The sequence below is a fragment of the Peromyscus californicus genome, unplaced genomic scaffold, assembly GCF_007827085.1.
Source record: "Peromyscus californicus insignis strain IS unplaced genomic scaffold, ASM782708v3 Scaffold_8__1_contigs__length_139910024, whole genome shotgun sequence".
In the NCBI taxonomy this organism is placed as follows: domain Eukaryota; kingdom Metazoa; phylum Chordata; class Mammalia; order Rodentia; family Cricetidae; genus Peromyscus; species Peromyscus californicus.
This window is the reverse complement of record NW_026294606.1, coordinates 90,914,932-90,937,302: the sequence shown is the minus strand read 5'-3', so window position 1 is coordinate 90,937,302 and position 22,371 is coordinate 90,914,932. Positions and strand designations below refer to the sequence as shown.

General features: G+C 52.2%; 1 protein-coding gene across 1 annotated transcript in view; it reads right to left on the bottom strand.

Moving 5' to 3' along the window:
- The window catches only part of Cotl1 (coactosin like F-actin binding protein 1), a 33,357-nt gene extending 13,535 nt beyond the window's left edge, over positions 1 to 19,822 (bottom strand). The window contains exons 1-3 of the mRNA XM_052728401.1: positions 19,570 to 19,822; positions 19,386 to 19,468; positions 896 to 1,053 (exon numbers count right to left, since the gene is read on the bottom strand). Of these exons, the coding sequence (XP_052584361.1) occupies positions 896 to 1,053; positions 19,386 to 19,468; positions 19,570 to 19,646 (318 nt within the window). The 5' untranslated portion in view covers positions 19,647 to 19,822. The remainder of the gene's footprint in view (positions 1 to 895; positions 1,054 to 19,385; positions 19,469 to 19,569) is intronic.
- Positions 19,823 to 22,371: the final 2,549 nt, after the last annotated feature.

The window sequence follows — 22,371 nt, the reverse complement described above, 5'->3', positions numbered from 1 at the left end:
ATGGGAGCCACGAGAATTTACCACAGCTTTGTTTGTTCGTTTTTGTTTTATTTTATGTGTATGGGTGGTTTGCCTACATGTATGTCTGTGTAGTCCATGCATGCAGTGCCCATGGAGGCCAGAAGAGGGCGTCAGATCCCCTGGAGCTGCAGCTGCAGAGGGTTGTGAGCAGCCCTGTGAGTGCCAGGAACCAAACACCGGCTCTGGAAAAGCAGCCAGCGCTCTTAATCACGGAGCCATCTCTCCAGCTCCATCTTTTTAATTTGCACATGTCACTTGGCCCTGGGCAACGGCCAGACTGAAGGGCTGAAGGGCTGGCCACATCTACTCTGGTCGCTGGAACAGCAGTTTGGATAAACTAAAAGAAGGAAGGGCTCTGGCTTCCAGGCCTTGGGAAATCCATCCTTCTGCATGCTCACCTTGCTTCACCATTACAAATCCAGATTTTCCTTCCTTAAGGTGGCCCTTTACCCAAACCCCCAAACAAGCAACCTCACTGTCTGGGGTGCTGTGCATACTGTTATGCTTTAGTTACCAAACTGTGACAACACACCCCACTGTCAGTCACCAGGTTAACGTGTACCACCGAGCAAGTGTGAGCAGGGTCCCTGGGACAGATGCTGTCCTGGGAAAGATCACATCCTCTCCTTAGATCCCATGGCCACTACTGGGACCCATCCACAATGGGACAGGCAGTGGCCTCCATTCCGGTCATCTTGTCTCTGTGGGCTGCTGGCTGTGCAGAGCTGTGTTTCTATGGTGTGACAGTCAAAATGGCAGAGTCCTGGCCCTGGCTGGCACCCGGCACAATGCTAAGAACTTTTCCAGAGTCCACCCCATGTGCCCTATCCCAACTGGCCGGCGACCCTTGCTGGCGTGCGGCAGAACACATTACCTGGACCACCTCCTTCACCAGCGTCTTGTCGGTCCCTGTCTTGGCTCGCTGCAGCCCACTCACGGCCTCCCCAATCCACGTGATGAGGGCAAACTTGGACCTTTTGCTCATGGCATCACCGGTGGTAAAGCGCACAAAGGCAAACAGCCGGACATCATCTGCGGCCAAAACAAAGAGAGGGTGGCACTCAGTAAGGACTCCCTGACACCATCTCCCTGGGGAGAGAGAGGCCGTGAGCCAAGGTGTGCCCAGTAAGAAGGTGGAAACAAGTGTGTACCCACAGACCTCGGCGACATCCTCTCTGAAGCCTGCTTCACAGACGGGAAGTGGAAGCATAGCCTGGTCATGTGACAACTCCAGGGGAGACAGGTAGCAGGAGGAATGCTGGGATTTACACTCAGGCCTCCCTGGCCGCCACCTCTATGACCTTCATGGGCCAAAGCTCAAAACACGAGAATGTTTTTTGGGGACAGATAGCCACCACCTCAGGCCGGGAATGCGGCTCAGTGGGTAGAGTGCTCAGCGCTCCTGAGGGAGGCTCTGTGTTCCGTCCTCAGCACCTCATAAACCAGGTGAGGTGGTGCACACCTGTAATCCCAGCATTTGGGAGGTGGAGGTAGGAGGCTCAGAAGTTCAAGGCCAGCTTGCCCTATAGGAGACAATGTCTCAGAAAACAAAAGTTGCTGAATCATCTTTAAGGTTCTACTTGGAATGGGAAAGCCACTCTGGAGAGACAATAGCCCATGCAAGCAAGGGTGCCTGTGGCAGAGCAGCGAGACCCGTGACACCTTCCAGCTGGCAAGTTAGGCTACTCAGCCTGCTTATGTCATGCATGCTCATTTTCAAGGAAACACTTGGGGCGGTTGCTCTCCTGAGCTACATTAGAGCTCTGCTGTAGTCACTGTGCAGTCTCTCCACAACCCCCACGAAGCACAACCTCACCAAGTTCCATCTTCCATCCCTCCACCCCACCCCCGCATTTCGTCTGAGAGAGGCAGTGGTAGCACACGTCTTTAACCCCAGCACTCGGGAGGCAGAGGCAGGCGGATCTCTGTGAGTTCGAGGCCAGCCTGGGCTACAGAGCGAGATCCAGGGCAGTCAGGACTACACATAAGCTGTCTCAAAAAAAAAAAAAAAAAAAAAAAAAAAAAAAAAAAAAAAAAAAAAAAAAAAAAAAAAAAAAAACGGGGGCGGGGGGGGGGGGAGGAAGAAAAAGAGAGACCTAGGACTAGATAAGTCACTGTGGTGCAAGTGTCCTATGCATTACAGGGTGTTGTACAATACCCCTAACCTCCACCACGAAAGACCAGAGCATTCAAGTTGTGACAGGCAAAGAACATTGACACACTCTGAGCTGTCCGCAGGGGCAGAAGCACCTGTCCCCCTGGGGGGCAGGGGGGCATCTCCATGACGGCAATGTTACATGATCCGAGGTCAGAGGACAACTTTGCAAAGCCTGTCCTCCCCCTTCACCATGGTGGTACCAGGGACTGAACTCAGGTCATCGGGCCTGGGGGAAAGCGCCCTCACCCACTGATCGAGCTATCCTGCCAGCCCAAGCAGTTTGTACTCACATGACGGTATTGTAGAGAGAGTCTACATTTTTAACTTTTTTTCTTCGAAATCTAAACGTTTGGCAGTTGGAAACTTACAAAAATGTCACTGGTAAAAACAGTGTGCTCAAGCATGCGCACACACATCGTTTTAAAGGCCACAACTGTGCAACCATCACCATAGCCTAATTCCAGAACGTTCTCATCATCTAAAAAGGAAACTCAGACCCAGGAACAGCTGCTCCCATGCTCACGCAGCCCCTGGCAACCACTAACCCTGTCTCTGTCTCTGTATTTGCCTAGATCACTGGTCTAGACAGTCACATGGGCGATATCACGTCACACGTGGCCTGTGGGGACCAAGTTCTCTCATAAATCACTGTGCTCTCAGGGTTCACCCGTGTGTTGTACGCCTGTGCGTGTGTAAAGGTGTGTGTGTGCATGTGTGTGCGTGTGTGTGCGTGTGCGTGCGTGCGTGTGCGTGTGCGCGTGCGTGTGTAGTGGCCAGAGAACAACCTCAGGAGGTGCTGTGCTTCAAGTGCTGTCTACTTTGTTTCTTTAGACAGGGTCTCCCACTGGCCTGAAACTTACCAAGTGTGCTAGGCTGGCCAGCCAGTGGGCCCCACCTGTCTTTGCCTCCCCAGCACTGGGGTTACAAGTGCATGCCACCATGCTGACTCTTGATGTGGGCTCTAGGAATGGAGCACAGGGTCTCAAGCCCTTCACTGACTGAGCTAGCTCCAAAACACCCTATATTTCTATGACTCCCTCAGGACCCAGAACATTCCACGGCATGATTATCTACCCATCATCTGATGGACATCGGAGCTGCTTCCAAAATGGCAGCTCCACACTCTGCCCATCATCTGTGAAGAGGGGACATTCATGCTATAGACCTTGGTGGCCCACCAGATAGAACCTTCCATCTGAAGCTGCTGCCATGGTGCGGGGTTGCCAGGATGCAGCTGTGTGGCCCAGGGTTAACCTTGAACTCTTGAAGATGAAGGCTTCTAGGTTGCAGGGACACAGACCTTGAGGCTGATGCAGACACACAGCAGGGGACATGGGTAGCTGAGAACATTTCCCAGCATGAGAGGGGTGGGTGTGTGGGCAGTGTTTTAGGCACTGGATCCCAATAACCAGCACTGAAATGTTTGACTGAATTCCACCCTGGTCTACAGGGGAGGCAGGTGTCCATCCCAGTCCCCTCCCTACCAGCCTTCACACAAAAGACCACCAGTGTCGGTTTCCATAGCAACAGCTTCCAGTTCTACAGTGTCAATGTGTACTCTTGGGCCCAGCGACTGTGGGTCGCTGCCAAAGGCTCTGTGTGGGGCAGTGGCTGGAGCCCCTGACCTCACCGTCCATTCAGCCAAGCTCAGAGCCTGCCAGAGGCGTCAGCTCTCCCTGCCCACCTCTCCTGGTGTCACCCTCCCCGAGTGCTGGTCAGCTTTCCTGTGCCACAAGGGACTTTCACAAGGTGGCCCCTCTCAAGCCTATCTCTCATCCACTCCAGCCACCATAGTTCTTTTTAAATTTTTATTTAACTGTATTTCGAGTGCATGTAAGTGATGTGGGGTATGTATATGGAGGTCAGAGGATAAATCCAAGGAGTCAGTTCCCTCCTTCCACCTTTATGTAGGTTCTGGGGATTGAACTTGGGTTGTCAGACTTGTGTGGCAATCACCTTTATCCATTGAGCCATCTTGCCAGCCCCTTGATGTCCTTTGAAGAGCCACTGGCAATCACCCAGTAAATCTTGTGTTCTAAGGACTAGCCCGTGCACAGAAAGTAAGCCACACACACCCCTAAAGGCACTGGGAACCTTCCAGAACCCCATACTGACTTCATTTAAATAATCATGGGGGGAGGAAGGCCACATATGGAGTGACCGGCTGAGTGCTTATCTAGCCATAGTTTGCTCCAGAAGACTGCTGACAGGCACATTTTCAGAAATCCGGAGTGACCTTGCACTTACCAATGCTGGACACTAGAGACCTGGCCAGACAGGATGTCAGCTGAGGGCCGACAGAAGGCCTGTGGGTCTCAGCAGCATTTTACCACTGCTTCAAAGCCCTGGGCTGCCACTGCCACTCTGGCAGCTTGGGAGAGCAGGAGGCCCTTTTGTGAAATCCATTTCCACTCCTTTCTCAAAACAGGAGGGCTGCCGGGAGGTGGTGGTGCACACGCCTTTAATCCCAGCACTGGGGAGGCAGAGCCAGGTGGATCTCTGTGAGTTCAAGGCCAGCCTGGTGGTCTACAGAGCAAGATCCAGGACAGGAACCAGAATTACACGGAGAAACCCTGTCTCAAAAAACCCAAAAAACAAAATAAAACAAAAAGTTATCAGAGCACACACCCTAAGCGACACATTCCTCACACAGGAGAATGGGAGCACAGGAGAGCAGGAAGAACTTCTCCATGTGTGCACATGTGTGTACACACACATGCTAAGGTGGCACACCAGCCAGAAGGCTGGCACCTGGGCCTGCTGCCATCCCCTCAGTGATACTCTGTCCCCAGTGAGACTTGGGTGGGAAGGCATTAGAAGTTGCTTCCCTGCTGAAGTCTAGAACCACGGTTCTCAATCAATGCACGGTCCTAGTCTTTCGACACACAGGACCCCCAAGGCCATGTGCTCTGCTGATCTGGAAACTTTGGGGGGAGGCTCAGGAGTTGAGCTTGAACAGGCCCCTGGGGTGACCGTGCTGGGCCAAAGCTCAAGCGCCACTATGGAAAGAATAAGGTAAGGTGAGGATGGAGGGGCTCCAGCACAGGGACAGGACGCTGCAGCTAGAGGGACAGAAGCTGGACAAGAGAGCTCCAGTGAGGGAAAGCGGAAGTACTCAGAGTTCAGCCCCACCCCTTCCTCCTGTCACCCCCACCCCATTCTAAGGAAGTGATCAGGGCAGGCCTCCCTGAAGGAAGGGTCTTGGTCCCCCCCCTTTTCCACATGACCCTCTGCAGGATCAGAGACATAGCCACCCAAGGTGACAGGACTGTCCCTGAGACTCACCCTCCCCCCAACCCCCTCAAAAGCCACGGCAGGAAACAAGGGGCCTCTGAGCAATGTCACAAGGAGTCCAGGCGCTTCAGACAACCTCCCTGCTCTGCTCACCTAACGCATCAAGAAGCCTTCATCGCAACGACTGCGGCATGTATAACAAATCCACTTTAGTCCCATCTCATGGGGAACGTCGCCGAGTGTAAGATGAGGAGGCCAGGCCCACGCTGGAGGGCTGACACAGCTCTGTGCCCTCCCTCTGTGTGCCAGGCCCAGGGTGACTGCACAGGACGCTCCATCTCCAATCCAGGAACTGTGACAGCCTCCTCAGATACAGTGAGCTTTTCTCGTGAAAGCCACAGACAAGACTCTACCCCGAAAACCTTGACCTGCATCTCCTCATGGGCTGAGGGAGCAGCCAGTGCAAGCTCCTGCTTGCAAAGCTCCAGGCCTCCAGCTACTGAGCAGCCCAGAAACAAAGTGGGGGGCTGGTGGAACCGCTCAGTGCGCTGCCTGACCCAGGGCACTGTCTGAGGGGTGCTCGGCCAGGGCACTTCCGCGTCTGCCTGCTTTCTTCTCATGTTCCTTCTCCTCCTGACAGCCTCCACCACCATTCTCCTGCTCTGTCACCAAATGTGCCCTCTCCCCACCTGCGCCCGCCCTTTCAGTCTCCCTTCGGGTCGGAAGAGGGGAGGATTTAGGCGATGAGGAGGATGAGGTGATGATGAGGATGAGGCGTGGAGGGAGTCCCTAGCAGGAGTAAAGAAGAGAGCCAGCTGGAGTTCAGGCAGAGGATGCTGGGCAGGGACAGCAACGGGGATGTGGGAGGAACAGACAACTAGGAGGGAGTGACCAGAAAGGGGGATGGGGAAGTCAGAATTTCTGTAATCTACAAAGCCACTAGGACAGGCTTTGCTTCGGGGACGTCTCCCGAAGAACTACCAGCGTAGGTCCTCACCACGCTGACCGGAACTGCTGACCGGAACCGCTGACGGTGCACATTGATCTCTCCTCCCACCCAAATTCGAAACCCCAGTGGATTCTTGGGTTGTGAGTCATCCCTTCTCCCTCCACCTCGCACCACTGAGTCCCCCCAACACTGCATCCACACTGACCAAGGCCCTGCCTTCTTGCCAAAGCCTGCCCTGAGGCTTCGGGACCAAGGAGCTGCCACATGCCACTCCCGACCACTCAGCGACTCCCCTCGTCAAGCAGCACACACACACTGTGTGTAGAATAAGCAGAAATATGAATGAGCAAGATCAAAGCTGCCCACGGAAGAGGCTCTGAAAACGTCTCGATCTTTTGATCAAGAGCCTCCTCACTCTTTAGCCAGGGCTAGCCTGGAACTCACTACACAGCCCAAGCTAGCCTCCAACTTGCCCCAGTGCCGTCATTACAGGAGTGACCTACCAGACCTGGCATCTTTTAAACATGAGAACCATCTGTCCAGTTCTTATGTCCCCGTGCCAGGGACGGCACAGGCAGTGTATAAATGAACTGTGGGCCAACAGAAAGTAGAGAAGAGAGTGGCTTTTGCTATTTCTGCCCTGAAGCTGAACTTCGGAGCAAGACAAAAGGAGAAAGAGAGCAGGACACGGCCCGGAGCCCAGATCAGCTCACACAACTCCTGACCTTCCTCACAGCCTGCGAAGTTGTGCAAACAAAGCTCAGAAAGGGGAAACCACCCCCACACCAAAGAGCTGAGCAGTCATCTTCCCAAGGGGAGGAGGCTGCAGACTGGAGGGGAGGAGGCTGCAGTCGGGGTGGGGGTGGGGTGCAGGCTGGAGGGAAGGAGGCTGCTGTCAGGGTGGGGTGGGGGGTAGGGGAGTGTGGGGATGCAGGCTGGAGGAGAGGGCTTCAGGCTGGAAGGGAGGGCTGCAACTCCAGGAAGCTGGGAGGAAGCAGAAAGAGTTTTGACATCCTGCCAAAGCCCAGAGGCGGCTGGACATAGGCATTGCATCCTGGCTCCTGTAGGGCCATGCAGAGGGCACAGCCCCAAAGGGGATGAAGATCTTTTTCCATCACAGGGGAAAGAGGCTGGCAGAGCCCACATTTATATGACAGAAGCTGTACTACTGAGGGCACATCTCTCTCTTCCCCTCGGCCCGCATCATACTTTGTGAGTATAGTGTAATATATATGTATGTATAAAGTATAGATATACTCTATCCCTAGCACAGAAAATGAATGAATGAATGAATGAATGAATGAATGAATGAATGAATGAATGGATGGATGGATGGATAGATGAATGGATGAGGCCAAAAGGTGGGAGCTTCAGGCTGACTTGAAATTGCAAGGAAAATGCTAGGTAACAAACGGCCTCTCTGTTCATGACCACACAGCTGCCCCTGGTTATCCAGGACAAAACAAATGCACTAGCACCCTCTGGTCCCAAACACACACGCACACACACACACACACACACACACACACACACACACTTTTAAAGACAGGGTCTCATGTAGCCCTGGTTGGCCTCAAACTCACGTGTAGCCTAGGATGACCTTGAACTTCTGACCTTCCTGCCTCTACCTCCTGAGTCCCAGGATTAAGACATGTAGTTTATATGGTGCTGGGAGTGAAACCAAAGCTTTGAGCATGCTTGGCAATTATCCCACCAACGGAGCTACATCCCTAGCTTCTCAGGAGGCTGAGGTAGGAGGATTACAAGTTCAGGGCCCATCTGGTCGATTTAATGGGATTTTATTTGAAAATGAGAAGTAAAAACAGGGCTAGGATGTGGCTCAGTGGTAGAGGCATGCCTAGGGGTGAGCAAGGCTGAGCTCAATCCATATAAGCCCAGAACTGAAGGCTCTGTCTACAGGGGCTTGTTTTCTTGGAGGACAGGAGACTGGGTCTCTGGTGTGATCTCACAGGCATCTGTATGTAGACTTTTGTATCTGTGATCACATGGCATACACTGTGTGGGCCCCCCCCCCCCCGCCCCCCCTGCAGCAGCCCCTCCCTCATCCCACCCCAGCCCAAACCATCCCCTGGCTAACTGGGTTCTCATCAAGCACCAGTGACCTGGTTTTCCCAGCGGGACAAAGAACACAAGAAAGTGCAGAGTGGAAACGGAAGACGGAGCCCCAGGGAACAAGCTGACCCGGAGACCCAAATTACACCACTTGAGCCCCAGCCTTCCCCAGAACAAAGCACAGGTGTTTACCCTAATCAGTTATCTCCCTCGGCCTTAAATGGAAGATAAAGTGCTGAAGAGCATCTGAGCAAGACACCCTAGGGCCAGTATGGGGTGTAGGGTGTGACTGCTGGAGCACTAGCAGCCAGGGCAAGCACCGATCTGTAGTCTTGGATTTGCTCTTTGTAGTTTTGCTAAGTCAGTCATTAGACAAGCACACAGCCAACCTGTGATTTGGAGACTACTGAAGAAGACACAATCCCTACCCTCGAAAAACAGTCAAGCAAACTATGAGTACAACGACACTAAGACCCGAACAGATGTTTGAGTGTTATTGGAACATCGAAGAAAAAAGGAATTAGCTCTTTCTGGGGACTGTGATCAAGGAAGGCCTCATGGATGGGATCGGATTTGATCCAAATCTTTTTTTTTTTTTTTTTTTTTGGTTTTTCGAGACAGGGTTTCTCTGTGTAGCTTTGCGCCTTTCCTGGAACTCACTTGGTAGCCCAGGGTGGCCTCGAACTCACAGAGATCCGCCTGGCTCTGCCTCCCGAGTGCTGGGATTAAAGGCGTGCGCCACCACCGCCAGGCTTGATCCAAATCTTAAAAGCTAAGTTGGTCTAGAGAAGGTCTCATGTAGCCCAGGCTAGCCTTGGAACTGTATAGTCAAGGATGACCTTGAACTCATGATTGTCCTGCTGCTACCTCCAAGTGAGTGAATGACTGGATTACACCATGTGCCACTCTGTCTGGTTTGTGCAGCAATGAGAACTGAACCCAGGGTCTCTTGCACCCTAGTCAAGCCCTCTACCAACAGAGCCACAGCCTGGAAGGCTACATCGTGTCCTTATTAATCCTAGCGCCCAGCTGGTGTCTGGCACATGGCACGCTCTCAGTAAGAGCATTAAACAGTCACTTCTGTGGTCTCGAGAGCTTTCAGTCCTGAGTGTCAACTGTTCAGTGCAGTGGGAGGTGCCAGTCCCCCTGGGTACTGTCAGTGTGACTTTATCCCCAGAGAACAAGCAGGAGGTGCAGAGAGAGCTCAGGGGCCACCTAGCAGCTGACAGCATCTGCACACTGCCCTCAGACCAAGGGGTGCGGAGAGACGGAAGCACGCGCGCGCGCGCGCACACACACACACACACACACACACACACACACACACACACGTATGGCTGCTGGCCTGGGGGAGGCTGTGAGGTGGGAGGCATGCCTCCTTCATGTATCACCAAGCAAGAGCACACAGGACAGCTCGGCTGCTCTCGTCTGCTGTCCTCAGTGGACTCAGGTGACAGGAACAAGCCCTTGGGCTGGCCTGACACACAGCAAGTTTTGCAAGTGGCTGGACAAGCTCAGCACAAAGGCTCATACCTTGTCATTACAACACTCCAGTGGCTGAGGCAGGAGGATTGTGGCCTTCAGGCCAGCCTGTGCGCCATGGAGAAACTATGCTTTAAAAAAAAAAAGGAGGGAAGGAAGGAGTTAGTAAGATGGTAACGAAGACAAGAACACCAACGGTAACCATGGCAACCACAGGGCACCAACAGAGACTGCAGAGTGAAGACGGACGGGCAGGGAAGGTGAGATAGGCTGGGTACTGGAGGATGCACCTGAAGCCGCAGAGCAGCCGGTCCTGGGGGATACAGGTCTCTGGACAGGCAGAACCCACCCTGGGGACCAGCAGGCCACAGGGACATCTTAAGGGTGTTCAGCCAGAGGACCCCAGCACCCCATTATGGCCTGGGCTGCTTGGGCTGGGTCCTACCACTTCCCAACATGACCTCACTTTATCACTATCCTTTGCCATCTGCGGGGGAGGGCTCCCCTCTTTCTTTACAATTTAAGCTTTATTTTGTTTACTTTCTTGTCCTCCTGACACCAGTGTTCTGACCCCCAGAACCTGTGTCGGTGACCTCACATAGCAAAGGGGACTCTACCAATGTAACTTGGAAGAGGGATGACCCTGGGGTACTGGCTTAGCAAAATGCTACCACTAGGTCCTAAATGGAGACAAGGGAGGGAGGAGAGTCAGGACCAGGAGCTGGCATGAGAAAGAACTAGGCAGACCCTGCTGGCTTTGAAGGGGAAAGAAGAGGACGAAGCCAAGGGCGCAGGAAGGTCCCCATTAGCCACTGTTCTTATTAATACTATCGACTTGCTCATGGTTGGCAAGGACGAGCAGAAACAACAGAAGACAAAAATCATACAACAGTAAGTGCAGGAGGACCCACGGGAGCCCAGCAAAGCTGGGAACACTCTCAGGGCCTAGAAGTGGTGCAGGACAATGGGTCCCAGGTCAGCCAGGGCTGCCCAGACCCTGCCTCCATAAAAATGAATAATAAACAAGCCGGGACCCCTAGGACAGGCCTGTCAACCCAGTTCCTAGGAAGGCTGAGGCAGGAGTCTAACTTCAAAAGCATCCTGGGCAACTTGGCAAGACTCTATTTCAAAGCGAAAAGAGGAAGAGAGGAGGAGGGCTGGGGCTGCAGGAGGAGGGCTGGGGCTGCAGGAGGAGGGCTGGGGCTGCGGGAGGAGGGCTGGGGCTGCGGCTCCACGGTCGCCCTTCCCTGCACGCACAAGCCTCTGGGTTCAATCCTCAGTACTGCCCCCCACGCCAGATCTATTGCAAGTTAATTCCAAAATGCAGCGATGACATAAATATTAAAAGGCAATATAAAATCCCACTCTCGGAAACAGGCCTCTGGGGACTGATGCCCTGAGGCCGCCAGCCAACTCTGAAAATCAGTGGGAGAGGCACTCTGGGACACAGGGTTGCAGGAAGATGCCTGGCACAGGGCCAAAGCAGTCATATGGTCAGGGACATTGACAGGGGCCATTTGCTCTGCACTGGTTACTAGGCTATCACTTCAGAAAGGGACAGTGGGACTTCCTGTGCAGGCTCAGCCCTCAGATGTGGCTGGGGACCACCAACGCAATTGTGGGGTGTGGTGCTGTCCATGCAGTCTCGTATGGTCCCAATACAGCAGTGTGAAACAGACCAGGGTCCTGCCCCAGGCTCAGATCCTAGCAGGGATAAGAGGGTGCATGTGGGCATGGCCTTGGTTGGGTATTGCCTCACACTCCGAGGAGTGTTGGCCTCCAGAACACTGGGCTGCTCTGCTTATGGCCTGCCTATGAAATCTATGACTGCCTGACTACACAAAGATGCAGCCTAGGGCCATGCAGCCCTAAGGTCTGAAGACACCCCTCAACCAATGAAGGGGGGACATAAACTGGTGGTAGTGTGCCCCAGCTTCCTAACAGATCCTCAAGGGTCCCAGCAGAATGCCATTTTGGGCACCTGTACCCTCACCAGCCAGCTCAAGTTCCCTTTCCCGCTTCCCCTCCCTTCTGCCCCACCCCAACCCACACCCTAGTTCCCCACTTCCTGAGTCTACCCTGCCCCCCCAAACCCCTGGCCTGCACCCACCTAATGTAAAACAGTGAGAAGACTGAGAAGTCTGGGTGGACAGAAGGTGGCTGAGGCTACAGGGCTAGACTGGGCACACAGAGAAGCTAGGGGACTCGCCAAGGTCACACAGCTCACACGGACTAGAGATTGGAGGCCAGGAAGCATGGGTTTCCGTCTTGAAGTGGACACAGAAGGCTGGAGAGCCAGCACTTAAAGGAGAAGCCATGACTCAGGCCAGTCAGGGGAATAACACACTCCCAGGGCAAGAGCTCAGGGCCTGACTACCATGAGCATCACCAAGATGAACATCACCAAGTCCCAAGACGTGAAGTCTCTTCAGGACCTTGCCAGGGGAATCTCTCAATCTCTCTCTCTCTCTCTCTCTCTCTCTCTCTCTCTCTCTCTCTCTCTCTCTCACACACACACACACACACACACACACACACACACACACACTCTCTCTCTCTCTCTCTCTCTCACACACACACACACACACACACACATGCACACACGAATGCTATCTATATATGTGGGCAGCACCCTTAGGACAAGGATGACATTAACCCCGGGACTTAACAAGTGTATAGAAGCCCTCCTGGAAAGTGAAAAGGAGGAAGACAGAGCAGGCAGGAAGATTACCCACAAGGAAGAGAGGGGTGGGCTGTAGGGGCAGTGCTTTGGCACGCAGACCTTCCACTGTCCACCTCGACATGGTGAAGGAAATGGGCAGGCTCTTCGGTGGCAAAATGGAGGTAACACTGCCTACAAGTGTTGCTGTTGCTGTTTTGAGTTCCTTTTTTTTTTTTTTATTTATTTGTTTTTTCTTCCGGAGCTGAGGACCAAACCCAGGGCCTTGTGCTTGCTAGGCAAGCGCTCTACCACTGAGCTAAATCCCCAACCCCGAGTCCCTTTTAAATGGGAGACATTCAGGAAAAGACCCCATGTATGCCAGGATCTAGGCACCAGTGAGGCCAGAGGTGTGTGTGTGCTAGCTAGCCTGTCCCGAAGGACATTCCAGGTCATTTCCAGCCCAGGGGTCTTCTGGACAAAAGCCATAAAAAACGCTACAGTGGAGTGAACTCATCCACGGCTGGAGGACCAGGCCATGGGGTCAAGAACAGGGCCCAAGTCAGCCCAAAGGCCTTATTCAGTAAATGTGAGACAAGGCCACCATAAAGGGTGGAGCCCTGAGGGCTTTCAGACTGACAGGCAGGAAAGAGAAGAGGCAGAAGGAAGAAAGAGCAGTGAAGAAGCCCCAACCAGCCAGACAGAGGGAGGGGGCAGGGCAGAGGGTGGGGGACAGAGCAGAGCGAGGGGGCAGGGTGGAGCGAGGGGGCAGGGCTTTTCTCTGAAGACTGAGGTCTCTGGTGATACCAGAAGAGCTAAGTAAAGTGGAAAAAAAAAAAAAAGACAAAGAGGCTGGCTGGGCTTGGTGGCAGCTTGTGCCTTTAATCCCAGCAGACAAAAGCAGGTGGATTGCTATGACTTTGGGCCAGCCTGGTCTACACAGCAAGTTTCAAGCCATCCAGGGCTTCACAGTGAGAAAGTAAAAAAAAAAAAAAAAGTAAGAAAGAAAATAAAGCCGCAAAGGGGAGGCTGGGGGGGTGTTTATAACACCCAGGAAACCAGAGGGAAGGCTGCCAAGGCTGCATCAGCTCCTGAGGGCGAAGATTAGGAGCTGTTCTAAAGAGAGGGGCACTGACTACTCATGATGAAGATAGATAGCAAACATGGCCACAAACCCAAGGACAAGAACAAACTTCAGCAAGTTATAAAGCCAAAGGGCTGACACAAAGCCCATGTACTCAGCAACAGAATGTGGGGGAAACATCAGTGGAGACTGAACAGTATCCAAGCCACTCACCACCCTTGATGGTAAATAAAATAATAATCTACCAGGCGTGGTGGCTCATACCTTACTTAATCGTGGCACTCGGGGATTATTTTAAGACTACAAGGCCAGCCTGAGCTGCACAGTGAATTTCAGATCAACCTTGACTACAGTTTTAAGACCCTATCTCAGAAGGAAAGAAAAAGAAACCAAATGGCTCAGGGAAGTGAACAATCTGTAGAAATAGCTTCAAGCATGGCTGGATCGAGGGTGTGTAAGCCTTGCCAATTGGTCTCCAAGCCTGACCTTTGCCTGAGCTGTCCACAGGTTCTCTGTCAGAGGCAAATGGGTCCTGTGAGCTCCAAGCCTTCATTATTCTCTCCAGGTTTAATCCCAGAGAAAGATTAAAGGACTCTTTCCCAAGAGCCCTGTCCAAACTCCAGTTCCAGGAGCAAGCCTGATCAGCTTGAGGAGTCATGTGAGCCCCCAGCCCAGAGCTAATCAGTGTGGTGGTGATGGCTTTCTCTGATTGGCCAAGTCTGGATCACATGTCATCCAAGAGCCTTTTCCCCTCCAAGCCTCTCCCACAAAGGACAAGATGCAGGACAGTATCCTCAGTCAAAGAGGCTTAGGCTAGTAGCTGTGGGCTGGTCAGAGCCCCATGGGAGTCTCACCCGCCCTAGCGTTCACTCAGCACCTCTGCCAACCAAGCTTCATTGTTGACACTCTTTTTCCAGGGACCACCCTACACATCCAGTTTCCTTCAACCTACCCAGGCCAGGCACCTCCCAAGACTGCCAGGTAGCTTTAAACATATTGAGCATCTACTTTATGCGACAGTGCTTCTGAATCCCATCACTTTACCATCCACAGTCACCCTCATCTCATAGATGCAGAAACAGAGAATCTGGGAGACGTGCCCAAGGTCACACAGCACCACCAGTCTTCAGTTAGCCGAAGATTGGACCTTTAGCTGTGCTGTTCCCCAATCTACACCTGGATGCATTCCCAGAAGCCTGGGTGCTTTCCAAAAGAAAACAGGCTTGCTGGGAAGACTTTGGGTCTACACAGGAGGACTGGTTAGACAATGTTGCAATTGACAGAAAGAATATTATGTAGCCGCTTTAAAGGGACCCCAGGAAAAAGAGAAAAAAAACAAAACAAAACACAGAAAGTAGTAAAGACAAGCAGTAGCTCAGCCCCGGCAGGGAAGGTGGGTGGTCCCACAGGTTAGTCCCACTTGGGATCAGAAAATACATACGGAGAAATATTTCAAGAATATAGACAAAAAACGAGGTCCATGGCCACGCAGTCAGTCCTCTTGGGAGACCATGAAACATCTGCTGGGCTTAGGGATTTCTATACTGTGACATGTCCCCTGGATTCCCAGAACAAGACTACTGAGTAGCCACTGGAGCACAGAATGAATGAGTATGAAGGGCCCACAGACCACAAATGAAAGGAGGAAGACATTTCTGAATGTCTTCACCTCTTCTTTGCACTGAGTTTCTGAATATTCTAAAAGAATCTTGGGCAGCTGGGAGTGTGTGTGTGTGTGTGTGTGTGTGTGTGTGTGTGTGTGTGTGTGTGTGTTCCGGTTGATAATGGGTTTGCCGCACAAGCATGAGGACCTGAGTCTGGATTCCCAGCACTCATACCATTCCCAGCTGGGTACAGTAGCATGCTAGTAAGCCCTGGCTGGGGTGCACTGCTCATCTAGGGGTGAGCTCCAGGTTCAGTGTAAGACCCTGTCTCAAAAAACAAGGTGGCAACTAGCAAAATGGCTCAGCAGAGAACAATGCCCCTTCTCAAACCTGGCGGCCTGAGTTTGATTCCCGGAACCCCGGTGGCAGAAGGAGACTCCCGCAAACTGTCCACGGACCCCCACATGTGCACCATGGCACGCGCATGCTTGCAAGTGATCAAGGAAACATTGACACTGACTGCACACACACACACACACACACACACACACACACACGAAGACTCTTGGGCTGTCTGTACAGAACAAAATCAAAATGTGACTCCAGACAGCTGGAGCCTCTGCATTGCCACCCATACCAGACCTATGAGCCCCTTCTACAGTTGCCACGTGGATGGCGCATCCTCTCTGGCAAGTGGTCCCTCCACCTCTGTGAACGGAGCCATGATGCTGCCTGGTTCCACATGGCTCTCGGGGATCCCCGAAGTCCCTAGCCCAGCTCAGCTGCTTCCCCTATCTGTTGGTCCTCACCTTTCTGCTGCTCTCAGCATATACCCCACTTCTGCATGACCTCCATCCCCAAACAAAACACCAGTCCTATTCACTGGCATCTGAAGAACTTACTACACCCTAAGCATACACTCCTACTGATTCCACTGTGGCAGAAGGGTCACCAGATGGGCAGCTTGCCTGCTTCAGGAACATGAATCTGAACCCAGAACATTGGCGCAGCTTGAACCCCTCAGCACCATGGCAACCACTTCTCCCCACGGATTGAGCAGCTACTGCAAACAGACCCAGGCTAAGGTTAGTGCCACAGGAGGCCATCACAAGGCAGGATGTGGGTGGACTCACTGTGTGCTGGGATAGGCACCCACTGAGAGTCTCAGGATGGAAGTTACAGGAGTGAAAGTAACTTCATTAACTAATATTTATAGTCATTCTGTAATTCATTATTATGTAGTTATTAAGAAGAATAATTCCATAAGAAAGGCAGGGTTGTACTCTGCACACCTCTGAGGTGCTTGGAAACAAGACTAAGGCCTTTCTTCTGGGGCCTGCCAGGGCAGCTGACGGGGACTTAGGGCTCTCCCTACATCACAGTAAGTAAACACGACCTTCTAATCTGCAAACCATCCCACAAGGAACAAGACCAGAAACCACTTCCTCAGGGCCAAGAGCAATGGGATCCAGAGTCCAGTCCCAGCTCTGTTCTTCCTACCTGTGTGACGGCAGGTAAGTCACTTAACCTCTCTGGGTCTTGATTTGCAATCCTCAGGAGTCAGCCCACAGGAAGCATGGCTGACACACAGGTCAGGTAAGGTGATTACAAGTAGGAATGCTGAGGGTGGGGTCCCTGACTCAGGAGAGCTCAGCAGGGGAGGGACAGAGAGCAGACGTGGCAAGCAGAACCATCTGTACACTGTCCACCAGATGGCTGGGAAGAAAAAACAGACTGCAGCTGCAGCAGACGAGCCTCAGATCCCACAGCCCATTCACAAGGACCAACAAGCAGCCTGCAGAGCATTTTTAGCTCATCCGCCAGACGTTTGCCATCCCATCCCTGTAGAGGGTGAGCGTAGGGAGACCTAAGCAGAAAGCCACAGCCCGCCAGAGGAAGGAAGTGTCCCCCAAGCAGCATCCAGGCCGGATGTCCCAACAGCCGGGAACACCAGTTAGAAATCTACCAGCAGGATGCTTGGTCTTCCTCTGTCACCTTCTCCAGCTTGGTGGAGAAAATAGTCAGGCAAGATGGCTGAGGGTGGGCTCTGGGTGAGGAAGGAAAAGCTGGATTTTGTGAGGAGGTAAGTGGGCCTGCAGCACCCAGCCCCAGACTGAGACCAAGCCTGCTGATGGTACACCAACTCTGGGGAACGTGAGCCTGCACTTGCCCCGCTGTGGAAGCATTCACTGCAGTCAGAGCAGCCCAGAAGCCTGCACACTGACTCCACAGCAGTGCTGAGTTGCACTTTACACCGGTGATGTTTTAAGTGAATTATTTACAAAAGCAATGAATACAGGGTCTAGCAGCAACTCCCAGGAGACATTTTAGCCAGGAGAACACTTACACATGAACACACGGTCGCACACAAATCTTAGTACCACCCGGCACAAAGTAAATGCCCTTTGAGATGAACCAAATACAAAAGATGATTCAATTAAGAAAGTTATGCAGTCAGGCATGGTGACGCACGCCTACAATCCCAGCACTTAGGAGCCAGAGGCAGGAGGATCAGCAGTTCCAGGCCAGGCTCAGCTACATAGCAAGTTTGAAGCCAGAAAGCAATTCAGGAGCCAGGTGGCACAAACCAGGAAGCAGATGTAGGAAGATAGCAAGTTCAAGGCCTGCCTGGACTACTGAGTGGAAACTTGTCTCAAAATAAAATGCTTTAATCTTTAAAAGGCTGAGATGTGCCTCAATGGTAGGGTATGTTCCATACATTATGTTCCATACTCAGTACTAAAAAAAAGGAATAAGGAAAAAAGAAAACTGTTAAGGAAAGAAGTCACATGATCTTGGCTTGTTTTTTTTGTTTGTTTGTATGTCACCAGAGTCTGACAAGCACCGTACTGAACACTTGCACACCTGAGATCATTCAATCCCTCAACAGCACTAAGAGATGACAGGTGAGGAACTGTGGCCCCCACAGGGACCTGTCCCCAACCCACCCAGCTGGGAAGCAGCCCCAGTGGGATTCAAACCCACAGCCATCTGCTGGGAGTCCACGCCCTAGCTTCCAAGTGGCCTGCCTTTGTCTGAAGTTAGTTCCAAAGCTAAACACAATAGGGGACACTAGGACCCAGGATCTCCTACTTCCAAACTCATTAAAGGCTCTTCCCCACCTGGGGGGGCGGGGGGGTGCACAGCCCAGGCTGGCCTCCAACTCTCCATCCTCCTGCCTCTGTTTGCAGAATACTGAGCTGTACTGCCCACCAGCTCCTTAAAAGATGGAATTACTGTGTACTCAGTGTTCTGCTTCTCCAAGGGGCTGTGGCCACTCAGACCATGTGTTCCGTCATGGGCCACACACCCAGGGAAGCTTAGAACACATACAAACCTTAGGTTTCCCGTGTGATGCTTTTAGTACGCCACACATCTGCATGATTCCTTCACACCAAGCCACGGGGCACTTCAGCTCCCAGAGCTTCCCCCATGCCCCACCCCAGTCAATGGCCATTCACTCCAAAAGAAACTGGCCACTCCGATCTCCCAAGTCAGCTTCACTTTCTCCAGACCTCCTATAGCAACATCAGGCAGCTGCTCTTAGCATGTGGCTCTGTACTCTTCAAATTAAAGGCTTGTAAAGAAGCAGATACGGACAAAGATGGAAGGAGAAAGGAGGGTGGGGCCCTGGGTTCTGCCTTTAGCTTGCAGACCCCAGGGGCTTCCTTGTTATTGTTCACTGACCAATCAGAGAGGGTGGTGGATAGGGCTGGACACTGGAGTTGGAACTGCCCGATCTGACCTGGAAACCCAGTGAACCACCGGGGGTGGAAGAAGCTCTCTGATACTGCCAGGGGAAGAATTGCACCGGTCACTTCTGCCTCTGGTGATGTCCAAAGGGGGTGAGGGGTGAGGGACACACACTGGACTTTAGGAAGCTCAGATCAGAGCCTGGCATGGCTGTGCACGCCTACAATACCAGTACTAGACGCTTGCGGCAGGAGGATAGCCAGTTGGAGGTCACCCTGGATACATAGTGAGACCCTGCCTCAAATTAAAAAAAAAAAAAGGCAAAAACCAACAAACAAAAAACAGCCTAGATCTGTTGCTGCTTGGATGCCCAACACCTCGGTGCCCAGGGTGCCCACCCTCTCCCAAAAGGTCTCTGGTCACCCTACCTGTGCACTGCTGGATGAATTGCTGGTAATCCGCTCCCTGATCGCCTGGGACAATGGTGGCGCCATCGTATCTGAAAGTCACCCTTTTGGGTTGGAGGAAGAAAAGAAACAGAGGTGAGCGGCAGCGGCGGGCGGCACGAAGCAAGTCACTACGGGCATCCCCTGGCCCCGCGGCGTTGCTCACCAGATGACTGCCGAGCCGTCGTCCCGCACTAGGTTGTACGCCGCGCGACACGCCTCCTTGTCGATCTTCGTGGCCATGGCCGCCGCGAGGACACTGCCGGAGCCAGTGAGCGCGCCCCTGACTGACTGCGAGGGTCGAGCGGGCGCTGAGAGCGAGCTGGGGGGTGGATGACGGCAACTCAGATCAACTAGCTCGCTTGCTCAGAGAGGCGCCTGCGGCTGATGCCGAGCCTGATCGCGCGCGGGGACTCTAGTCCCAGGAAGGCCACGCCCCTCCGTCGCCATTGGTCACGAGGGCCGGGGGCGGGGTGTCTCGCACATCCAGAGGCCAATCCTAGCCTGGGTGAATTGCGCAACTCCGCGGAAGATTGGAGGAGGGGCTCTTCCTCTTCATCCTCCCTTCCTCCTCCTCCTCCTCCTTCCCTCCCCACTCTGTGGGCCCCAGTCCCTCTCTTCTTCCACCACTTTCTATGTTCTCCAATCTTGCTCTCCCTCCTCCTTCCCTCTCTTTTCCTCCCATCCTCTCCTCCCCTCACCCCGTTGTCCTCCCTCTCTTCTCTCTGCCTCTTCCTTGTTCTCCCCTCTTCTCATCTATCCTGTTTATCCCACCCCAAGTCCCTTCTCCCTCCTCCCTAAGGCCTCCTTCCTCCTCCTCCACCGTTTCTACCCTTCTTCCTTTTCTCTTCCATCTTCTCTTGAATCTTCTTTTTCTCCTCTCCTCCTTCGCCTCTACCAGTGAGCTGGGCTGCAGAGCTCTTACAGAGCTCCCTCACCCCCAGGAGGATAAGTTAACTCAGCAAGTCTGATAAGCCAGGCTGACAAGGCCGGCCACTGCCCCGGCGTTTGCTCTGTGGATTTGGAATGGGAGGAATTGGAAGGAAGGAAGCATTTCATTTGGACAGGGGCAGACTGGGAATCACTGTTGACTTTGTAGTCTGGCTATCTACAGTCGCACTGGGCTCTAGAGCAAGAGCTGATTGGGGGGGATGGGGAGGGATCCTTAATTCCCTCATTGGGTAATTCATTCACTCCTGATCCACTGTCTGTCCTACAGGCAGGTGAAAGGCGGACCCTGGAGGCCCAGCTCTGGAATTGCGCCCAATGTAATTCTCAGCCCCCAGCCATGGAACAAGGCCTGAAACTCTTCCAAGAGTATGCTCTCTTCCCATGATAAGAATAACATGGCCAGCCTCCCTGGACGACTTCAGGTTTAACTGAAATGATGTGCATAAGCAAAGGCAGACATCAAAAGAGGTCATTGTAGATTTGCAATTAACTAAAAAGAATCCTAGACAGAAACTGAAAAGATCAGGAACAATGTACAACAGATAGGAGGACCCTTGAGACTGAGTGTGTGGCCCAGTGGTCCCAGGTTCTCTCCCCAGCACCTTAAATGAAAAAAGAAGAAGAAGAAGAAGAAGAAGAAGAAGAAGAAGAAGAAGAAGAAGAAGAAGAAGAAGAAGAAGAAGAAGAAGAAGAAAGATTAGTCTGGGCACAGCAGCTCACACCAGTCATCTCAGAACTCAGGAGGTAAGGAAGGAGAACTGTACATTGACAACCAGCCTGGGCTACATATGAGTTCCAGGCTTGCCTGGGCTATAAAATAAGACCCTGTCTCAGGTTAAGAGAGATGGTTTGTCCTCTTCCAGAGGACTTTATTTTCTTTCCCAGCACTGTGTCTGTAATTACAGCTCCAGGGGCATCTGATGCCCTTTTCTGACCTCTGTAGGCATCTGCACATGCATGTGCACACACGTGTGCACACACAAATGAAAATAAGATAAGTCAAAAAAAAAAGGAAGAGAGGGAGGGGAAATTAGAATCTTTGACAAACAAAACAAAAGAAATGAATGAATCTGTCCATCAGGGGTGGGTTAATGGGGGTGGGTGGACAGCCCAGGAGCTGCACACAGGGGCGAGGTGCTGCTATGAATGTAAAGTCAAAACTGGAGGGGCAAAGCTGATGACCTGAGTTTGATCCCTGGGACCCACACAAAGAAAGGAGAGGGAAAAAAAGAAAAGAAAGGAGAGAACCAACCTTCTCAGATCATCTTCTAGCCCCACAAGCATACTATGGCATGCATGTACACATGCATGTGCCCACATACATTCATACATACATAGAGAGAGGATAAAACAAATTCCTAACTGATGTAGCTCACAGTGGTTCTTGGTAAAGGGAAGGGAAGATGGCCATGTCTACAGCAGGCGTCAGTGTGAAAACATGAAGAAAGGAAACCCCAAAAGGGCCAGAAAAAAACATGAGGTGCTTCCTTCTTGCCCGGAATAGGAAAGGTCTTTCTAACTGAAATTTAAAACCCAGAACACACACACTCACACACATATAACACACACACACACACACGCACCCTCTCACATACACACACATATACCACACATAAACACACTCTCACACACACACATATACAACACACACAGGCACACACCTTCTCACATATACCACACACACACAAACATATATACCACACGTACACACCCTCTCACACTCACACACATATACCACACACACACACACACACACACACACACACACACACACGCACACTCTGTCTCTCTCTCTCTCTCTCACACACACACACAGATACATATATACATTCGAATAAATAAAAAGTATAGAGACACACACCTGTTGTCCTAGTACTTGGGAGATGGATGCAAGAGAATCAGGAGTTCAGGTTGGTCCTCAGATACCTAGCCAATTGAAGTCCATCCTGGGCTACATGAGATTGTCTCAATACAAACTACATACATACCAGCCTGGTCTACAGAGTGAGTTCCAGGA